Source organism: Notolabrus celidotus, chromosome 19 (genome assembly GCF_009762535.1).
Source record: "Notolabrus celidotus isolate fNotCel1 chromosome 19, fNotCel1.pri, whole genome shotgun sequence".
NCBI lineage: Eukaryota > Metazoa > Chordata > Actinopteri > Labriformes > Labridae > Notolabrus > Notolabrus celidotus.
This window is the reverse complement of record NC_048290.1, coordinates 6,624,798-6,647,357: the sequence shown is the minus strand read 5'-3', so window position 1 is coordinate 6,647,357 and position 22,560 is coordinate 6,624,798. Positions and strand designations below refer to the sequence as shown.

Below are 22,560 nucleotides of genomic sequence, written 5' to 3'. Positions count from 1 at the left end.
AAACTAAGTGATACAGATATCTTCCTGCTAAGTTAGGTATGTTTTGTCTAATCTAAAATAATGGAAATTGAGTATTTATGATCTCAGTTTAACAGTGAAGTAATATGCGATATAAAAGGAAGGGAAAAAAATAATAAAAAAGCAGAACTTTGTGGGCAAATGTGGGAAAATGAAAACTCCAAATCAAAAGTGGTTACAGCTGAATTGCCACTTTATTGGAGAAAATCAATTCAATAGTTCCTTTGAGAAACAGGAAAACAAGATGTTTCACAGAATATGAAACAATACATTGTAAATGCAAAAAAGGGCAGGTATATTGATACAAAACACAAAAAATAATAATAATAAAGACAGAATACGCATTAAGTGGCAACAGCAAAAAAAACAGGAGACGTTTCTTAAAATTGAAATATTCAATATTTACAAAATATCATAATAATGCACTCAAGGTGTTGAGATTGAAAATGTCTTCAGCCAGTTCTTAAAGGCACATGTTTGAAGGCTCCAGATGTCTTCCTCATGAATTTGGTCCTCTGTGAAGACAAATCAGGATTAAACATTGAATACTGTGAGATGAAGAACTCTGCAGACAAAAACAAACATTAACCAGACAGCAATAATCAGATCTGTAGGTATAAACAGCACTTCAAATCCCCACTTGAGTGGGTACTGAATGCAGATGATGCCATTGACCTTCTTGTTATCTGCCGCCTCATGACACAGTCTCGACACACAGTCGGGCTGCAACGCCTCGGGGGGGCAAGTCAGGTGAGAGTAAAGAAACCAGAGGAGCAAACTGTCTGCAACAAACGAGACAGTGTGAGGTCTTACCTGCCACAAATCACTGCTGCTGCTCCACAGGTTTATCTGGTCCATCAGAGCTGCAGCCTGATCCTCTGCCGTTACAAAACCACCTAATCACAGGTTAAATGTGACATAATGTTTAGCCCAAAACAGAGATTTGTTAGCCCTAAACACATGTCAATGAATGGTATCAACAAAGACTGAAAGCTCATTTTGTTTATCAGGATCTTTACTACCAATATGTTGATTGACAGGACAATAGACAAACTGCTTCATGTGCAAGTCCCACTGAAAAAGTAGACGGGACACTACCCTTCTACTGTGACTGATAGGTTTCATATATGTGCTATAAATAAACTGTATGGTTAACTACTGACGGTCAGTTCACTGTAACTTTAATATCTGGCCCGGTTCCTTACCCAAAGTCCACCACACAGTGGAAGTTGAGCCATCGTGAGCCAGGTATTTACTGTCTGCCCGCTTACTGCACAAAACTGACACTGCAGTCAGAGTTGAGTCTCAAGGGGCAATTTTGAACCTGATACAGAGTAATATTAGAACAAACATGGGTTACCATCTTAGGGAGGGCAGTCATCCTGATATCTGAGAACTGTTGTCCCAACGCATGTCTGATTGTTCATGTACCTGCAGGAACAAGAAGAGTACATGAGAGGACAGAGGAGACTAAATACAAGTGGTCAAATACTAAATCATGAGGTTGGTTGTACATACCAGCAAACACTGCCTGTGGCTCCAGTGACATTTGGAATGCATGATGCCGAGCTGAGGGCCCCATCTACAAATGATAAATACATGTCCCATATTATTCTTATTGCAGGAGCCTAACATGGGAAATGAAGTGATGTCAAAGACATGGTGCAGGATAACTTTGACTATCATTTATTGAGAAATAATAACATTACAAAACTTCATGTGATACTGGATTTGAAATCTGGATCCAGAAAAGATAACTTTTTCTGTTTTATAAGTTATATTTTTTGGGGCATTTTCGCCTTTAACGGATCGGACAGCTGAAGAGAGAGAGGAAATGTGGGGAGCAGAGAGTGGGGGAGGACATGCAGTAAATGGTCGAGGCGTGAATTGAACCTGCAACCTCTGCGACTAGGACTATAGCTTCTGTACATGGGTTGCATTGCTTGAAATTATAATATTTTCATACAAAAGCATGAACTTCCTGTCTGTTATTTAATTAACCTCTCTAGTTACAATGTTAGAAAACTTCAGAACAAATTAAACTTCAATTACAGAGCTGCACAGCTTAAATCATTTAAATACATATTTTTTTAATTAAATCCAAAACTTCTAGGTTCTATTATTTTTTTTATTTTACTGTAATAGCAGATTCAATAAGTAATTATATTTTGCTTGTTGGAAGGGTGAAACTGATTTAACTGCCATGGGCGTTTCCTCTACATTTATAGACCTAGTTAATTATGTTTCAATTCCCACAAGATAATGATGTTGAATATAAGGTTTAATTGTGTTATTGGTGTCCCTGTCAGATCATAGGTCAGGCTGCTGTCACCAGAGGGCGACAGCAAGACGTGTGTGTGGCCAAATAGACATGGCGCTTAGAATATATTTTACACCTATTTTGACATTGATGGAAATATTTCTCCCCAGCAAAGAAGGGTTAGGAAAAATATGACTAAAACTGGTGACCTAATTAAACTGGTACCTCAGAGAAAAAATGACGCTCTTTCACATGCGCATGTGCGCTCTTACGCACTTAATATACAGTTTTGGAAACACTAATGATTGATTACTCCAAATGTTCAGCACCCTGCCACACCCATTGTCACAAAACACTAGTCAGTCTGCTAAAATGGAACAAAATATATGGTTCAAATGAACACTTTAGACAGTTTAATATGAAATGTAAGATATAAGTGTGATTCCATTTGTTTCCATGAACTTATAAACCCTTAACCTAAAATAGCCTGTTGCATGCCACGTGGAACTAAGGCTGAACAAACACAGGAAACAATTAATCAAACGCAGGAAACAACACTTAGTACAAGTTTCATCTATAAATAAACCTCGACTGAGATTAAATCCTAATAATCTAACACAGTTGTGTGGGAATTTGCAACGACGTCACATTTGCTGTTACATAAAAATGCTAAAACTCTGACTTTCTGTTGAATCTTGTATTTCAGCATTAAAATGTAATCCTGTATGAGTTAGTACAGCAGTAAAGCAATTATGTAGTCATAAACGCGCACTCGCCAGTCCGCCTTGGCTGCAGTTTCCCTGGTGGTCGTGGTTGAGAAGGTCGTTACAGGAACACTCGTTGTGCAGCTACGGAAGAGGAGAGAGGACAAACCTGACGGCTTCGCGAAATGCCAAAAGCGGAGTGACAGAGGGTTGATTGAGGAGGTTCTGTACTGCGCAGGTTCTATGGCTGTCTTTGCAGTTCAGTGACTACCTCAAAGAAATACCACTGAAGGCTATAGCACCAAAAATATAATTCAGAGAGCATTGCTGTAAATTAGAGAGTATGCCTACTTAAATTTAACTGAGGCTGTCCAATCAGGAGGGATGGTCCTTGAAATGGGCCAAATGGTATCGTGCAGGTATTGTTTTTGATTTGATTTGATAGTGTTTATTTCGAACATGTGAAAGACACATAAGAGACAAAAAACAAACGTTGTATAAAATGCACAAAATAAAAAATACTACTAATAATAATTGTTAAATCACAAGTCTCCAGTCCACCTGCATGTCACCTCATCAGGCCACACCTAACCAACCAAGCCACACCCCCAACACTATAAATCCCTGCACCCAGACCTTTGTCTACTCCTTTTCCCTCCAAACCTGGCATGTGTCATTGATTCCTTTGTGCAATTGTTTGTGCCATGTGATTTTAGAGGATTACCTGAAGTGGATGCATTATTGATGAAAAAAATCATCCACATCCACACCTCTGACAGCATTGAGCTTTATTTCATTTAATAAATCTTCAGACCTGCATTGGATCCTGTGTTTGACTGCACACCACACAGTTGTTCTTTGAACCAGCAGCAAAGGGGAACAAACATTTTACAACAATCATAATTATAATAAATTGTATTCTCACTAATTTGAATTGTAGTCACATCCGAAAAAGGAGTGGGAATAAGAAAAAATGTATTAAATCCCACCCCTTCTCCATTATCAATTAATTAATAATGGTTAATTAATAAGAATTGTATCAAACCTAAGACACTGACTATATTTTTTAAAGTAGCAAACAAGGGAAACTATATGGTCTAAATTCAAAACATTCAAGAACCTTAATTTCTTAGAGACTTAGCAACATTAGCTTAACTTTAACATTCAAAATAAGAACAATGGCAGTAATGATGATGCAGGTTAGTTTAAAGCTGCAATGAAGCACAGTGCACTTAGCAGTAGTTCTATTTAGCTTCCCTTCAGCTGAGATTCTATCATTGCACATGGGTGGATATCTAATGTTTCAACACTATGTTCATAGACTGCAAAAGGAAAGACTGGTAAGTGAAACAAAAATGTCATTCTCTTTCTTACACAATCCTGTAAATTTAAGGATAACCTTGTTTGTTAGGTTTCTATGATATATGTATCATCCCTAGGTTAACATACTTACCTTTTGAGTTTAATATGCAATTTGAAGATGGGCTCTGAAAAAGTAACTGGCCTTTTGCGGTTTTTCATGAAGTTGATAAACAGTTTTAAAGATATACTTCGGTCCACTCCTACACGTTGTCAATTCAGTGGGTTTGATCTGCATTTTACCATGATCTATACCACTCTGAGGTCAAAGGTCCAACATGGAAGCCACAAGAAGGAAAAGTTAGATATGCAGCTGAATATTTGAGGCAGATTAGACAACAGGGATTTCGCTTGAAGGGTTTAAATATTTATGTTCTCAGTCCTGTGAAAGAAGATACAACAGTAACACAAAGTGCTGTCTGATTTATAATGTTAAATAGACAAGAATACTTAAACATGAGTCATTGTCAGTGGATAACAAAAGTTTAATGTGGACACCAGGGTTGTGACATTGGTTTTACTTCTTTATACAGTAAATATTAATGTCAGAAGAAACAAGATTCTTCATCTGCAAACTTTCGCATCAGATCTGTGCAGGAGCATGATGAAGAGGTGCAGCAGACGATCTTGACCTTGAAATGCATTATAAATGTCTTTTACTTTATAATATACTCTGTCATGAGCTGGACTTGGAAGGAGCCGACAGGCCTTGCAGCAGCTCCATCTGCCTCCTCTTGTCCTTGGCGCGGTTGATCGTCATCTTGAACAGGCGACAGTACAGCTCCATGGCAGCTGGAGTGTCATCATTCCCAGGCACTGGGTACGTCACCAGGCTGGGGTTGCAGTTCGAGTCCACAAGACCCACCGTGGGAATGTTCATCTTCGCAGCATCTCTGATTCCCACGTGCTGCTGGAACACATTGTTGAGCGTGGAGAGGAAGACGATGAGGTCAGGTAAGCGCACTCCTGGGCCGTACTGGACGGGGGCGTTGGTGAGGAGGCCGCCCTGCCAGTACCGCGTGTGTGCGTATTCCCCACAGTCCTTAGCGGTGTTCTCAACCAAGTGGCTAAACTGACGGCGGCGGCTGACAAATAGGATGACGCCCCCGCGATATGCTACGTGGGCTGTGAAGTTCAGGGCTTGTTGGAGGTGCTCTACAGTCTGGTCCAGATCGATTATGTCCTGCTCCAGTCTGCAGCCGTACAGGTAAGGCTCCATGAGCCTGAGAGACAGAGGATTCAAGATGGTAATCCGTTTAGATAGGAAACTGAAGCCTTGCACAATAATCTTTTTTCATATTCATTTTCTGCAGCATATTTGCTTCAAATTTCAGAGCTTCTGCAGTACTGTGTGTCATATTGGCTCAATGATTTATCAAAAGTCTCATTACATCCTGCACAGACTTCTGTTCTGTCTTTTTTATTTGCTGTGGTAAGTTAATATCAACACACAGAGCTGGGGTAGATGCTAAGTGAAAGAGTACTGCATGTGGCAAAATTTACATTATCAAGATAGACTTAACTCTGGCTTTGACGACACATTAAAACTTCCAAAGTGTATAGAGAAAGTTCATCAAAGTTGTATCAGAAACAAGAAGTTCCTTCTAAGGACCAGAGAAGACTTAGGAGGTTTAACAGGAAGAAGGTAAGGAAGGTAAATAACCCTTGGTGCACTGATGACAAATCAAATCTCAAAATGTAGTTCTATATTTGAGAATCAAACAAAGATGCTAATCAGTTCAGCTCTATTGTTACAGTGATTTATATTTAGTAGTTTGAACCTTGCTCTTCATGACTATACGTCTGTGGAGGTTATTTTTGTTCTGCATGTTGACACTCAGCATGAAACAATTTTGTACGCCTCTAAATGTTCTGCATCTTTGCAATACTGTCAATTAAATGCATTACATTTCTGTGGGAAATATGTGATATAGGGAAAAAAAAAAACACATTTTGTATTGTTTTAGTCATTGGAAAAATCCAAGTTTTTTTTATAAATGAGGAATATAGAACTGATAGTTAACAATCCCAAAGATTGGTTAAAGACACAGTATTGGGCTTAAGGACTTTGCAAGTGTGAAAAACAGAGAGTATAAATACAATATTTCATCCTGGATTTGGACTGACTTAAGTTTTCTACCTTGATCTCTGTGAAAAAGCATTGAAGCAAACCAGATGAGGAGCTGTTTGTATCCATACTAACCTGTGTCTGCAGCCCTTCTTGTGGCCCAGATGAACTCTGGCATCAAACATCTCCTTCAACGAGATGAGCTCCGACACACGGAAATAGTCCGGCTTCTCAAGTGTCTGATTTATCATTTGTTCTGTATGTAAAAGAAACAGTGTTGATTAGAGTCTGAAGGGCAACAGTGCTAATGCTGTCACACTTAGGGTTGCCAACTGTCCCGTATTATTAGCTGGGACATCCCGTATATTGGGCTAAATCGGTTTGTTTCATACGGGACCTCAATTGTCCCGTATATTGACTATTAGCTCTTGTAAATACAGCAGACTGCACTCTACAGATCCTAGATCAGATAAAACAGCAGTGGCAGATCATGTGCCAATCGCACCGCCTGTCTTCCAATCACAGGCCCCCCTGACGTGCATCAGTTCTATACAGCGCAAATGCACCAAGTCCTGCAAAAAAAGTGTGGAGAGGATTTTCTCTCTGATGGCCGTTAAATGGTCAGACTCAAGAAACAGATGCAGCACAGAGCTGATCAGAAATGACCTTCAAATATCTGTAAACTGTGACTTGTCATATAAAGGACTTCTCTCTGGCTGTGCAAAATGACAAAAGACTGCTTGAATCAGTCAAGAGCAGCAAAAAGGATCCATGGAAAAAGTACATTTGGTGAGTCATACTCCTCTTTTGCATTTAATTTTTATTTTGCCTGTTTTTTTTATGCAAAGAGCCAAATTGTGGTTTCTTTGAGGTTTATTCACATGGAGGTTACATAATGATACAGTAAGGATTAAAGGGAATATACACACTTTCTGCATTTCCAGTTGAATCAGAATATAAGCTGAATTCACACATCATGCTCACACCACCATGGAACCTTGCACCTGTCCCTTATTTAGTAGTGGCAAAGTTGGCAACCCTAGTCACACTTGATGTGTTACCTCACCTGTCACATCCTCAGCTGGGGGCTGTGATGACTTTATGGACGCTGCAGTGGCGTACTGGGGTCCACCACAGGTGTAGCCGACTGTAACAGCCCGGGAGGGTCGCAGCCCACAAAGGCCTGAATATAAAGACACAAACACAGGTTAAACAGCTGACTTGAACAGGTCACAGACACGTTACTTAACATTGCTACTGAACACAGAGCTAGCTATTGACGTTAGCATTAAGCTGAATTGTCCCAGTCTTTATAGTAACACAAAAAACTACAACAGCTGCACAACATGTCTTCTATATTGTCACATGCTACCTAAATTCCCAATAACAGCTTTAATACGACACATTATCTAACAGGTTTGTGTGCAGATACCTTTTGCAAGTGCCCGAGCTGCCATGCTTGTTTGGAAGGTCAGCAAACTAACTGCGCATGCGCACTAGTGTATCTTCTTCTTTATGTTGATTGGTGGGATGCAGCTACTTACAGGCACGTTACCGCCACCTACTGTACTGGAGTGTGTGTAGCAGAGAGAAGCTGGGTTCTCTTCGAAGAACAAAGTATTTTTTTAAAACTCAGGTTTTTAAATTAATTTTGTAGAATAGGGAATACCATAGAGCTCAGTTATAACAATTTTCAATTTGCCTTTAGGGTCAAAATGTAAATTTCCATGACCTGTATGACTGAAAACCTGCAAACAATACCCATTATGACATTTTTAACTTCACTGTTGCATTGAAAAAAGACAGACTGAACCACTGCAAACATGTTTATGCTATTTAGGAAAAAATAATATTAAAGATCAGACTTATACTCTGTTGTTTCTATATTATACCTTCATTCACAGCAAACTGTAACTATTCTGCGTTCCTGAATATACTTATTATTAATCCAATTTATATTATTGAATTCCTATTTATATTTTATTTTATTCCTTGAATCTATTGCATCCATGTGCATGTTTATTAGGGGGTCCAGCAAAAACCAGTGAGTTCTTAAAGTTTAAACTGTTATTGAATCTAAGTTGTTTTGTAAACGAGTAATTGATAACTGATTGTTAACAATCCCAAAGAGCCAATGCAGAGAATACATACAATTTGCATCCCTAGTACACAATTAGATTGAAAATGGTCTCTTTGATCATCTTCATTGATTATCAACTGACTTAAACACACAGTATTGGGCTTTAGGACTTTGCAGTGTGAAAAACTGAATCAAGAAACTTAAAAAAAAATTAAATAAATATGATAATTCATCATAGATTTGGACTGACTTAAGTTTTCTACCTTGATCTCTATGAAAAAGCATAGAAGCAAACCAGTTGACGAGCTGTAGATTCAATCCTTGAAATGAATGAACTTATTAACAGTGAACACACGTGCTGTTTATTAGGAGGTCCAGCAAAAACCAGTGAGTTCTTAAAGTTTCAACTGACTTAAACAGTCACACTAGTAACTTCTAGTACTTCAGCAACAACTTGGAAACAGAACTAATGGCTGTGAACCAAAGGATGACCTGGAGTAGTTTAGTCTGAAACTTCAAAAATTAAAAATGCCCTTTAATGGCTTCACTAACAGTAACTGTGCACTTAAACATTACTTGTATCCAGTGATGAATGTTATCTAACATCCCAGAGAACAGGGCCAAAACATGTACTGTACTGTACTTTATAAAACAAAGAACTTGCTAACAGCTTTAAATGTCAAACCCTTCAAATAAACATTGTAGAAAGTGCTGAATACAACAACAAAGACTGGAAAATCAAACATCATGGGCAGGCTTGTTGGGGTGACGTGGTGCTTCATTTTCCCTGAAACAGATTAAATAATAAATCAAGATTAACTTTTACTTTGATGACTTTGAGTAAATCACTTGTGAACAGTCCCATACCTGTTAGCTGTGACGAACTGCAGCTTTCTCTTGACATGTTGCATAGCTTTGTTCCACACAGGGATCTTACCAAGACAAGATACCCCCTGCAAGAGTGTGTAATAAGGTATGAAAATACAGAAGGGAAACCTGTCCATGACATTGCTACATAAGTGTACCTTCTTGCTTTTTTCAGCATGGTACCTCCTGGTGAACATCCTGCTTCTCTCCTCTGTTGTAAGAGCTATGCAAGGTCTGATGGTGATGCCAGGGTCAATGGCACTGGACAGAGACCTGAGCGGGGCAGAGCAGGACACACATCAGACCAGTTCTCTGAAGAATAATAATTTGTCCTTAAATCTGTATTCAACCCTTCAAAATAAAAGCGATTGTTATGCATGTTAATATCATGATATGACACATTTATGACAGACACGTTGCTGCTCAGATTCCACTCTTTATTACACAGATGCATTTTAAAAGACACAGCAATTTTTTTTTCTTTTCTGAAAGAGTGAAAGAAAAAAAAAAGAAACACTTCTTACAAAATATTTACAAAACCTGGCAATGCACAGCATGTTCAGTAATTTTTTTTTTTTTTTTGATAAACAAAAATAAATAGCTTTTTTTTTTCCCCCACATATGAAATTCAAGAAAACATTTTACATGACAAAGAAATGAATGCACTAAGAAATCAAGTTTAGCAAGACGAGAGAGGAGTTATCGTGACGGCTCCGTGGAATCTGGAACAAAAGTCGAGTCGGAGAGGTAACGAGTCCCAAGACTGTTAGTGTGGCTTTCTTTAACAACCTAGCTTCAATTCATTTAAACCATACAATAATCTAATGTTGTTAGGAAGATTGAGTATAATTGTTTGTGTTAGTCAAGAATAGATACAAAGTTGTTTTAAAATTGCGTTGAGTGATCATCCTTTGAAGTGGACCCTGATCTTTTAATGTGCAAAAGTTCAAAAAGGCTTTTCTGTGGGTCAGAAGAAAAGTTTATTTTCTGGAGTCGTCGTCATTAGAAACACTCAGCCTTTGATTTCTTCTTAAAGGAAACCTACACAGATAATTTCGTAAATGCTAATGTCGTAGCAGCACTGATTAATATCGCTAACTTGTGTTCTTGGTATATTAAAAAGAGGACTTTCCCTCTGGTTATCTTTCTTTTAGATTACACATTAAGGATATTTAGGATTAGATTATTATCTGTAATAAAGTACTCTGATCTTTCATAGTGGTCATGCGGTCTGATTCCTGTACCAACCTCTCACTGTATTGCTTCTCAAAGGTTTGATGATATGAATGACTCGGAGCCAGAAATTTTCCTTGTGTTAAATAGCTGTATAAATGTACAAACACATTAAAAGTGCCTGTTTTTTTTTCATGGTATTAACAAACATTCCCTTAAAGCGTATAAATGACAGAGCTGGATAATATCCTACAGGACTGATATAAAATTGGATTATGATGCTATCGGACAATTTGACTCGTGGAAAATACTTACAATGTGGGATAGCCCTGCTTCTTCTCTGGATATCTCCTGCTGCCTGACTCACAATCTGCCTCATCTACAAATTCATCCTCTCTTCTTTCTAGGTGCACTTCCTTGTCATCTATCTTCACGCTCTCTCCTTCTCTTTTCCTCTCACTCAGCATGTCCGCTCCCTCCTTTCCCTCGCTTCTTTCCCTGCTTCGAACCTGGACATGGTTGGTCCTGTTAGATTCCAGTTCAACAAACACACTCTTGTCTTTAGATATGTGCACCATACTCTTTGTCTCTCCCTCTATGGGGCACTGGGACCTGTCAGGCACAAAGGACATCCTCGGATGCTGCCTGGCCAGAGATGAAAGATTTAAAACAGAAGGTCTGAACGTTGTGTTTGCAGTCGTCTCTGCAGAGGAGGTCAAAGGAGGTCTACTGGTCCTTGCAGAGGACCAAGCAGTGACTGGAGTCTGTGATTTTGGGGCGATGCTCCCGCTCTGATGTGGCGCAGTCGTTGATGAAGTCTCGTTGATTCGATGCGAGGTGATTTGGAATGGAGTCCGACTTAGAGTCCTAGCATCAGTAGTGGGGAGTCCGAGGCTTTGGCGCCACTTGATGGACTCTGAGCGAGAATGAGCGACGCTAGAAGTCAAAAGGGGCCGGACTCTTTCAGTCTGCGGTGTGACATCCGGGACGTCACCTTTCCCAGCGCTAGGCTGCTTTTGCTCTGTTCTAGCTGCCCCCGCCCCGTCTGCTGGCTCCAGGAGATTGGAGCTGCAGGGCAGGACCGAGGACATATGCAACTGTACTCGGCTGGAAGAGGTGTCCGCCTGAGAACTCTCCTTCTGGGACTCTCCAGAGTCAGGACTTGTACTTCTTCTTGGAATCTCAGCCAGCTGATTTTCCAGTTTAATGTCTTTTGCTTGGAGAAGGGGATAAACCACATCAGTGCCGTTCCTTGATACATCTTCATCTTTACTTTTCTCTGCAGTGGAGACTTTCGCCTTTTCAGCCAGGAACCTTCTGATCTCTTGCTCAATGCTATCATCGCTGTCAACTGAGCTGCTATCATCCTTGATCTGAAGGGCTGTCTCGGTATCCAGCAGCAGGGTGTCCTGACTCGCCGGTGCTTTCAAATTTGCCGTTTCCACTTTGAGTGAATCATGCTCTTTACTTTTATCAGCTTTCTTCTGTTGTAAAAAGGTGTTTCTACTCGACCCGGGCTTGTTTTTCATGTCGTCCTTAACCTTTTGTACTTTCTTCAAAGCACTGCGCTTGAAAGCAGGATTAGGTTTTAACTTTTTAGGCTGTGAAGCGTCTCCTAACGCAGCTCCTTCATCCTTGAGGCACTTCCTTGCTTTCAGCTTTAAGTCTCTCGTTTTCTTCTTTGACTTCTTTTTGGTCTTGAGCAGGTCTTTGATGGCAGTGTCCAGGTCTTCGTCACTGTCAAGTGAGCTGCTTTTGTCACCACTTTGACTCCTCTGGCTTGATTCTTTTCTGTGTTCTGGTAAAGGCTTAGTCGATGTTTCTTTCACTTTGTTTTCCGTCACTGGTGTGTTGGTCGTGTTTTCCTCTCTTTGTTTCCTCCTCTGTGTCAGAGACAACCTTGGAGGTTTCTTCGGGGTTGCTACTTGCTTTTCTTTCTCTTCTTCTAGTTTGTTTAAACATTGAGGCTCTTGAGTTGTAGCAGAGTCGGGAGATGGTTTGTGCATTTGGGCTTTCTGCTCAAGGAATTTCCTGATTTCTTGCTCAATCCCGTCTTCACTATCGATGGAGCTGCCATCGCTTTCTTCGTCTTGGCCGATGTCAGGAAGAGAAGATTGCATGGAGGACTCAGAGGGGGCGCAACTGCTGAGGCCAATACTCGTATGAAAGGCCTCGGGCATCACAGTTTTTGAAATATCCAGTATCGCCTCGGCGCACATTAGCTCTGCAGTAGTATTAGCCTTAGGAGGGGTGAGGGTAGGAGTAGCCTGCTCTTTAAAACTCTCCATTTTAAACAAAAGTAATCCATTTCCTTTATTCTTCGAACCTTCTGAAGTCGTATCCTTGGGTATGAAAACAGAAGCAGGAAGAGGTTGAGTAGTTTTCACTTCTCTCTCTGTTCTGGATTTCTTCTTATTCAGCTTGCGCTTCTTCATGTTTTCCACGCTTGTGCTTCCAACAGCATGCATTAACGACTTACTAAAAGTCTTTTGCTTATGCAAGAATGGCTTCACTTCTCTCTTCTCCTTGAGCTGCTCGAGCTGGTAGCAACGAATAGCTTCTTCAATCCCATCATCGCTAGTGGAGTCTGACTCCTCGCTGAATTCGTGGGGAATGAAAGCTTCCCTTTTGTTCTGCTGTTCCTTTTTCTCGAGCTGGTATCTCTGAATGGCTTCCTCGATGCCGTCGTCACTGCTAGAATCATTCGAGTCTTCCTCCAATTTGACCGTGACGGAGCACTTTACTTTGTTGAGGAGGCTGATGGTTTTGGAGGGGCTCTGTGTCTGCTCTTTGGGCAAGACTAAACTTTTGGTTTGAGCAGTTTTGTGTGAATCCAAATTCAGCATGCTGTTTTCATCTAAGGAGGCCTTTTGTTTGATATACTTTTTGATAGGGATAACAGCTGGTACCAGAGGAGTCTCTACTTTTTCGCTTTTTGGAAACTGATTGTTAGCAATCAAAAACCTGCTGCTGTCAGAGTTCTGTTTGGAAACTTCAGGAACAGATGGGTTCTTCCTGGGGATTTTGGATGACTGGAGAAAGGTGAAGCATGGTTCCGCCTTGCGTTTGTGACCATCCTTTTCCTTCAGGTATTCCAGTATCGCCTCCTCGATGCCTCTATCCACTGAATCATCGCTGTCAGAGTCACTGGTCTCATGATTCATAGGGGAGGAAACATCTGCTGGTGGGTTTTCAGTGGCACCTTTAGTTTTTGACTTGGCCCCCACGTAAGATCCCATCGGAACCTTGCACACTTGGGTATGACCGTCCTGTCCTGGGAGCACATTTCCCTCGATCTCGTCGCCCATCTCGAGTGAGGACTGGGTGCTCCTAAGGCTCTCTATGATCATCTGGACCTTGTCTGAGATAGGGGTGCCTCTGGTAGACAACTCGGGGTCAGAGTCATTGAAGCAGATTGGAAGGCTATAGCCTCCAGGTGGGCCACACGTTCTCCATTCTGTTTGCGTCACTGCGACAGGAGGTACATTCATCAAGTACATTCTAGTTGAGTTAGGTGAGGTCCTGGACCATTGGAGTGCAGCTGCCTCCGATCACAATCACATTGTTCAATCTGTGAAGAAGAAAAAAAACAGAGAATCAGTGACATAATCTAGACACACAAAGTAGTTTACTGTATTATCACCTCATATCTCTTTAGCTGTAAATCAAGTCCATAATACTTCAAGGTGATACATTAATTCACATTTTAGTAAAAGAGGTATAGATATCTTGAACTGAAAATAGAGATGTTCGGGCAAGGTTGGCCTAGAGGTCTAAGCACGTTCGATTCCAGCCTCAACCATTTACTGCATGTCCTCCCCCACTCTCTACTCCCCACATTTCCTGCCCCTCTTCAGCTGTCCTATCGATTAAAGGCAAAGATGCCCAAAAATATAACTTAAAAAAAAAAAGAAAGTAGAGATTTTCCAATTTAAATTTCAACTAGCCATAAACGTGTTTAACTTAGCTAAAAAATTATGGGAAACATGGTCAAATTGGTTTGCAGAGTGTGGCTAAAGTTAGCAGAGCTAGCGCCATCAGCATTGAGTCCTTCTTGCAGGTTAACGTCCACATGCCTGTGCTGCTTACACACGTCACTGGTGGAGTGGTTATATGCCAGTTTAACCAGACACAGACTACAAACAACTTTAAGTTACACCACACTACGAGAGGTCATCTGTGCTTGTTTACATCTGGGTAGTAGGGATGGGCAATGATTTTCGAGTCACTGCGAATATTTTCTCATTTTAAAAGTATAATTTCTCATTATTTTTTACCAGTGCCTGGTTGTAATATGGTATTCCCACCAGACAGTGACTACAGAGCGTCTTAAATCTGTTTGCTAACAGAAGAAGAAGAATGCCAACTGCATTAAATAGGAAAAGATGAAAACATTCACGACAGTTGCGACAATTTTCTCTGTTTATGAATCTCACACTACTACACAAGTATTTCCAGAGACTGAGCATGGCTGTGAACATACACGCAACTCTGCGTCACAGAAACACTGACATAAAGACTAAATGCATGAAACCCTAACTGAGTGATTACTTGGGGTAAATTAACACTTTCAGGGCAATGATTACTACTAATAGAGGTTACAACACACATTTAGACCAAATATTTAGTGTTTTTTTTCACTTTTTTATATATTGGGGAAATAGTCTGTATAGTTATTACTGTTAAACTAGTGGATAAAACCCTTTCCTCACAATAAAAGTTACAGAACATATTATCCTGACAGTTATTGTACTACATACCCTCCTTTCAGGATGAACCCACTGAGGGTCCACATATTACCCTGATATTAAAGATGGGTGATTGTTGTGACTTATCCATTCATCTATAAAGGTAGTACCAAGGGTGTCAAAGGCAGACTGGCAGCCATGGTTTCACACACTTTAAGTACTGTATCGATAGCATGACTTTACATTGTTTGGTTATCATGTTCAACCACTTGGTCCTTGTCCCCAGAGCAGTCCTTCTCATTCTCTTACTACACTGGATGCTGCTGAACTTCTCCTTGATGGACAGCTTTGACTGTATGCACTACCCCACTGTGCATTACATCACCAAATAAAAGCCGAAGACTGTCACAACATGAGCCGGCTGGGCTGCTGCTGGATATCAATCAATGGTGGAAAAAGATTTCAGGGCGCACATGTAGACAGAACAGCAAGATCAGAATTAAAAGTAAAGGTTAAAGTACTGCATGCAAATTTCAGTGCATAAGTATTTTAATACATCTAAAAGCAGGGGCTGACCACCAGTGAGGGGGTGTTGAAGCAGACATTCATTTTCAAGTGGGAAAATTAACAGATCATGGCTCTAGAGGGCAGGGCAGTTATTTTTAACCAGAGAAAAAAAATGACCCTTTCTAAATGAATTATGCACCAATGTGAGTGTTAACATACTACTTTGGCTGCTTCATGAAAAGATAACTTCATCATGGAATATTAAGCAATTTAAATGTTATCTACCATTTGAAGCCAGACAAAATATGACACCCAATAATTCTAAATCAGCCTGATTTCTGCAATCCAGTTTTGTAAAAGCTGTATTATCCCTCATGAACAATCATATTGTAAAACACCAAAGACTCCTGTGATATATCACATACATGTGCAATATTGTAATTTAATCCATAACATATTTTAATATTATATTCATCTACTACATGTGCACTCTGGCTTTGGCTAACTTAACTTATTCCATGTCTTTAAAAGTACTTCTATACCTTTCTTTGTACAGATAGTATTTCTATTTTTATTTAGAATTTTGGATTTGTGTTTAGGTTTATATATTTATCGTCCTCACTGTCTTGTTGTTAAATACCAGTGCTCCATTCACCCTGTCAAATTCCTTGTGTATGCAAGCTCACTTGGCAATAAAGCTTTCTTGAATCTTGAATTACATAGGAATATATTGGCTCACTATGTGTTAAGCTGTAACATGAAAGTACTCCTGATGCAGGAAGAATTGCCCTTTTCTGCATCATTACACACTGTATAAATGTTATTATTACTAATATTTAAATCTGTAAGAAAACTTGAATGTATTACTTTTGAGGGTGGAGCTAATCTGATATATTTGCATACAACCTTACCTTGTAGTCTTTCATTCATTTTTAAGCACAGATCCAGATAGGCTTCTTGACTTTAATTTGATGTAATCACCACTGCAGGGATGATTCTTAGTTTTGTAATTAAAAGGTGAGCATGTTGAAAGTTTATCCTTTTTAACACAGAGTGGAGCTGTTTTTTTGATATGTTGCACAGTTTTATCAGACTACATCTTGACTGTAAGCCTTGTACTATAAAAGGAACACAATCTTTGCACATGCATAGTAAATGTTTTTCATTGCACCTGCCCGGCACTGTTAATGTTAGTGTAGGAAAACTTGAATTTATTATATGGAGGGTGGATCTAATTTGATGTATTTGCATACAACCTTGTAGTCTTTCATTCATTTTAAGCACAGATACAGATAGGCTACTTGACTTAATTTGCATGGAAGATTCTTAGTTTTGTAATTAAAAGGTGAGCATGTTGAAAGTTTATCCTTTGTAACACAGAGTGGTGCTGTTTTTTGAAATGTTACACACTTTTATCAGACTACAGCTTGACTGTAGTAGAAGAAATACAATCTTTGCACATGAATAGTAAATGTTTCTCATTGCACCTGCCAGGCACTGTAGATGTTAATGTAAGAAAACTTGAATTTATTATGAGGGTGGATCTAATTCTATCTATTTGCATACAACCATGTAGTCTTTCATTCATTTTAAGCACAGATACAGATAGGCTACTTGACTTAATTTGCATGGATGATTCTTAGTTTTGTAATTAAAAGGTGAGTATGTTGAAAGTTTATCCTTTGTAACACAGAGTGGCGCTGTTTTTTGATATGTTACACACTTGTATCAGACTACATCTGTAGTATAAGGAACACAATCTTTGCATATGCATAGTAAATGTTTCTCATTGCACCTGCCAGGCACTGTAGATGTGGGATGGTAACCATCTGTCTATGTCTATAAGACAGTTCTGTGAGTAACCACATTTCCAGACTTGAACCGAGCAGCAGTCTGAAGAGTACCCGAGTGAACGAGCATGCTTTCGGACATTAACCCAGCTGAGGAGGCGCAGTGTAAGAGCCTTGACTAGCCTCCCGACCCCCCTGGTTAAATCCTCCCTGCAAGCCTGAATGGGCCACCACACCACAGCACAGCATTAACACGAATACATAATGTTGCCAACTTTTCACCTGCCCTCTTCATGCATAGAACCAAACCCTTGGTAGTAAAGTGCGACTACAGCTACAGGAAACTAGGATGGGTCAGCAAAGACGCCCCGCTGGAAAAAAATGTCCACAAGCCCCAAAAAAACTCGACCTGAAAACGGATCATAACGAAGCCAACTTTGTTTGACATATATCATGTGTACAAAGAAAGTTTTACCCACACATGACTCACTGAGTGTTTAGCATTTCAAGTATTACATAACCAAAACCTGTTGTCGCGTGTATTTCCCTTCCGGACGCCTCACTCGTTTCAACCGAGCAACCCCGGCTGTCCCCGTAACCCTCTAGCGGCACTGCCTGCACTGATGCCCGGCGTGCAGCGTTAGGAGACTCCGCAGAGCAACCATGTTTCTCGGTACCCGGCCACGGTTGTGAAAACCCCACGTTACTCGGTGGATATCGCTGCAGAAGGTGGGTAAATGTCCTTTAAGGATGCTTAGTAAAGCAGTATGGTTGGTTTTTATGGTAGTAATAAACAAGATGGAGTGAAATGTTGGAGGGATAACCCGTTGATGGTCGGCGACTTGAAAGACACAGGCGGGCCTCCCGGCTGCTGCAGCCCCGGCATTTTCTCCGGCAAAGAAAGCCTTTGTATTCAGCCCTCCTAGCTTCGATAGAGCCACAAAAACCACCGAGCAACCATTCAACTCACCTCTGTGGGACACAAATGGACTTCTACGGGTGAAGTTTATTCATTGAAGCTCGTTTTAAGGAGGTCTGGATAGCCGTCGTGGAGGTATTTCGGTGTCCGTCACCAGCTTCACTCACTCCGCCTGAAGCTCTCTCCGTCGAGTCCCCCCACCGCTCCGACTACCGGGCGGACAGGCTTTCTTAAACCCCGAGTCCAGCCAACCAGGACCCACTCCCGCTATGTTCCCCCGGACAAAATGAATGCATTCATTTTGAATGACTATTTTCTGCAGAATTACATTACAAAACATGTTGATACACATACAGTGGATCTGTTAATGCTGCATTTATGAATACAATCTGACTTTTGCAGGATCAGTTGAGTGTGCATTACATTTAAAGTAACCTAGTGTTTGATATTTTGATGCATCCTACATGACCTAGTGACAATGCAACTTTTATGATAAGCATTACACAAAGTTTTATCTACGGAAGAGGATTAGGGCCACTAAAAAAATAAAAAATAAAATAAGGTCCATAAAATTTTTTTTTCATTATTATTATTCTGAGATTAAAGTCCGAATTCTGAGAATAAAGTCAGAATTCTGAGATTAAAGTCAGACTTTAATCTCAGAATTTAGACTTTTTTTCTCAGAATAATAATTAGGAAAAAAATTTGACCTTAAATTTCCTTTTTTTTTTCAATGGCCCTAATCCTCTTCCGTATTTATCTCATAAGGCAAAGAAGATACATTTTTTAGACAATTTATACCATGCTCCTATTAAACACTCATTTCTTCAAAGAATAAACAGTACTTCATTAATATTTGTTTTAGGTTCATTTTGATATATCTGCTTCAAATGTAAAAGTTTTCTGTGTTATTTTTCTTAAACTTTTAAAATGGGCTTGATTGCCTTTTCGATTAGAATAGAATAGAATATAATTTACTTTATTAATCCCTGAAGGGTAATTCAGGTGTCTGGCAGATACAATTATAAAAATAAAAGTCACATAACACAAGTGATTCAGGTGTCTGTCAGCTCATCTCCCATTGGCTAGAGAGTTATGAAGCCTAATGGCTGCAGGGATGAATGATTTTCTGTATCTCTCAGATGAGCCGTCCACTGCTGCTGTTTCTCTGGTCCACAAAAAAGTTGTGAAGTGGATGATCTGTGTAATTTAGAATGACCTCTAACTTCTTCTGTGTGCATCAGCCGAACAACTTATCACATTTGAGTACAGTATTTATTATGGTATGAATAGCATTTGATATCAGAAAATGCAGCTATTTCAGTATATAATTTCATGGACATAATTCATCACAGCAAAAGAAACAGTATGTCAAGACACTAAAAATTAAGAATAGATGTAGACAGAAAGTTAGAAAGAGAGAAAAAGAGACAAAAATGTAACATTATAGAGACTTATAGTAACAATGCTGGCTATGAACGCCTATAGCTAATAGTGACTCTCTGTTCCATTACACTAACACATTAATTATTGTTCATTGTATATTTCCTCTATCTTTCATAAAGACAAAATTTGCGTATGACTTTATAAATCATACATCTTTTTGTTATATGCCAATATTAAAGCTACCATGACTGACTTTTGGTTTGATTGACTTTGGCGCCCTCCAGTGGACAAAGCCGGCTACTGATTCCATCGTGTTCATGGGTAGTTTGGGTTTATTAATAAAAAAAACAGTCATAGTATCACTTAATGAGAGTCTTTGCCATGGAATATGAAAAAAGGAGTGTCAGCAGGTGTAACACCTACCCCCCACCAGTGGTTTCAAATATAAAAAAAATGTATAGTAATAGTCACTCTTTTTGTTGATGATCTATTGTGCCTTTTTAGGTCAAAAAGAGACAGCAATCTTATTTTAAGTCTGTTTCATAGCCAGCTAAAAACTCCTCACAGGAGCTTTAATTGTCCTACATAATAAATGTAGTTTATCTGCAGTAGAAGAACTGCTGTCATATTTTCAAAATTCCCTCGGCAAAGAACGTAAATTCTGATTCTCATTAGCAACAACCACTGAAATAATGATAACACAAGCATCTGATAATATTTGTTGCGATTGGAGACAAGGAGGTCATGACAACAAAACTATAAAACCTGGAAGATTACAGAGAGTACAGAAACTCCAGAGAAGATTCAAGTTGACATGTCACATGGGACATGAAATACAGAGAGAGAGAAAGAAAGAAAGAAAGAAAGAGGAGAATGAAGCTCTCAAAGAACTGTATTTATCCCTTAGGAACGTCCTTTGTGTAAAAGCATTGGTGCAAACACAACCCAAAGCAGTCATACGACAAAACAAGACAACAAACGTGTTCAGCTTTAAAAGAGAAAGCAGTTCAAAAAGTCACCCGTGAGAATAAGTTAGACTACAAATATTCAAGAATGATGAAAAAAAATGGTGTATCAAACCCCCCTGGCAATAAACCCACTCTTTTGTAAATGTTCAACATATGCATGTTAGCTACCTTACTGCAAAGAGGTATTTCTGGCAGATGGTGTACCGCTGGAAGTGTCAACACATGGATACAAAAAAAGCTAGATGCTGATGCATTAGAGTCCCTGCCAGCTCTCAGTCGCAATAAATACAACAGGAAAACTGAAGCGGATCCAAAACAAATTGGATTAACCAACACAGGGCTCTAAAACAACCACCACATTGTTGGTGAGGCAAATTCACAGGAGATATTCCTCGCAGTGACATGCATTTAAATGTCACCTGGTCTACATTTCAAGTCTCTAAAGATGATTATGTCTAATGAAAACTGTTCTCTCTGTCTTTTTCATAGACCAAGCAGCAGGACGGGTCCAGGCAGACAAGCATGCATTTTGCCTGCTGCTCTGAAGACGGGGGAAGAAGAGCTTGCAGAAGCTGGACAGCAGATCGGACAGCTTTGGGTTGAGGAGACGAATCAGAGCTTTGACGAACATGAGAATGAATTTGTTGGAGACTGAAGTTTTGGTATCATGATGTGGAAGTTTTGTAAAGAATTGGCTGTAAAGTACAACAATATTCATGCAAATAAATAGCTACAAAATGACACTCTGTGCACGGATCTCTGTGACACTGACAGGGCATCCGTCTTCATCACTGCCTCCGTGATGAAGACGGACAGCAGCAGCACCCCATCCGACAAGTCTGAGTCCTCAGACTGGTCAGGAGTAGAGATTCACATTTCCACTTGATAATGAAATAAATTCATATCCATGAGTGAATGTTTTCCCTTGTATTGGGACCACCATCATTTGTTTTGCCGTTAGTCAGAGCAGGTCTTGTGTCTCCTCTAAATTTATACAAGGATAAAGGTGTAAATCATATGTTCTTCTCCATATTCTCATAGTAATGTCCACGTTTGGTAAGTTGGTGGAGTTCTGGAGCAAGTTTTCATGCTGGTAATTGCTAAAGTTGAACCCCAACGTGTCCAGGATGAAGGTCAGGTAGGGCACCAGCTCTGCACATCCACCCTCCTCCTGAGTGGCAAAGGCACTCGTGTTTGAGAGAGATTAAAAAAGGGTCGAGGGAATGTGCAGTGTTAATAAATCTGGATGTAACTAAATGCCTGAGGGGAAATGTGCAAGTAGCAAAGATCAAACTGCAGTGCCGGGTTCTCTGTGTGCTGTAAAATCAGTACTCCGTGCTCACCTGCAACCCAGTGTGCACAGCGTCCAGTCTGTGATGGAGTGTACCAGGGCCATGTTGACTGGCTGTTATGAACACTGGAAGAGATGGGGCATGACTTGAGGCAGGTACAGGATTATATGTTCCATGCAGCCTGAGGACAGAGACAGGTGCAGTGTTAGTTAAGGCTAAAATGTCCTCTGATACCTTAGGGTTACCCTTTGATGCTCTTCTCATTTTGCTAAATATTGAGTAACAATAACATATTTAGCTGTGACTCAGTGTGTTAATGTCTTTTTTAGTGTTTCAACCACAGACTGGAAAAAAACATGGGCGTAGTTTCAGTGACATCATCCATTGGTTTCTGAAGAGGTGTTACATGCCGCCCAAAGACGGCAGTCACTAAATTGGAAACAGTGACTTTACCTTACATTTGATTAATCTGGTTAGAAAC

The 22,560-nt window shown here is 39.9% G+C and overlaps 2 protein-coding genes, 2 long non-coding RNA genes and 1 other non-coding gene across 6 annotated transcripts; 1 reads left to right on the top strand and 4 right to left on the bottom strand.

Moving 5' to 3' along the window:
- Nucleotides 1-193: 193 nt before the first annotated feature.
- Nucleotides 194-3,164, bottom strand: LOC117831250. Its single transcript, XR_004634964.1, has 5 exons — nt 3,051-3,164; nt 1,537-1,600; nt 1,379-1,449; nt 832-914; nt 194-533 (listed from the first exon to the last, which is right to left on the bottom strand). It is a non-coding gene; the product is annotated as an uncharacterized LOC117831250 (long non-coding RNA).
- On the bottom strand, nt 626-764 carry LOC117831685. The gene has a single exon (XR_004635046.1). It is a non-coding gene; the product is annotated as a small nucleolar RNA SNORA17 (small nucleolar RNA).
- A 1,641-nt stretch (nt 3,165-4,805) lies between the features above and the next one.
- Nucleotides 4,806-7,949, bottom strand: mrps2 (mitochondrial ribosomal protein S2). The gene is made up of 4 exons (XM_034710349.1): nt 7,842-7,949; nt 7,476-7,592; nt 6,545-6,665; nt 4,806-5,564 (listed from the first exon to the last, which is right to left on the bottom strand). The coding sequence occupies exons 1-4, from the start codon at nt 7,864-7,866 to the stop codon at nt 5,018-5,020; spliced, it is 810 nt and encodes a 269-aa protein (XP_034566240.1). The 5' UTR covers nt 7,867-7,949; the 3' UTR covers nt 4,806-5,017.
- Nucleotides 7,950-8,828: 879 nt separating this feature from the next.
- ppp1r26 (protein phosphatase 1, regulatory subunit 26) lies at nt 8,829-18,717 on the bottom strand. 2 transcript variants are annotated; one of them, XM_034708890.1, is made up of 5 exons: nt 18,485-18,717; nt 10,845-14,100; nt 9,515-9,629; nt 9,357-9,442; nt 8,829-9,276 (listed from the first exon to the last, which is right to left on the bottom strand). In XM_034708890.1, exons 2-5 carry the CDS (start codon nt 14,027-14,029, stop codon nt 9,228-9,230), a joined length of 3,435 nt encoding a protein of 1,144 aa, XP_034564781.1. In that variant the 5' UTR covers nt 14,030-14,100; nt 18,485-18,717; the 3' UTR covers nt 8,829-9,227. The 2 variants fall into 2 exon arrangements, with proteins under 2 accessions (XP_034564781.1, XP_034564780.1); XM_034708889.1 differs by having other exon boundaries at nt 9,357-9,629; nt 18,485-18,691.
- LOC117830678 lies at nt 17,822-21,528 on the top strand. Its single transcript, XR_004634819.1, has 2 exons — nt 17,822-18,243; nt 21,277-21,528. It is a non-coding gene; the product is annotated as an uncharacterized LOC117830678 (long non-coding RNA).
- The last annotated feature ends 1,032 nt before the right edge of the window (nt 21,529-22,560 follow it).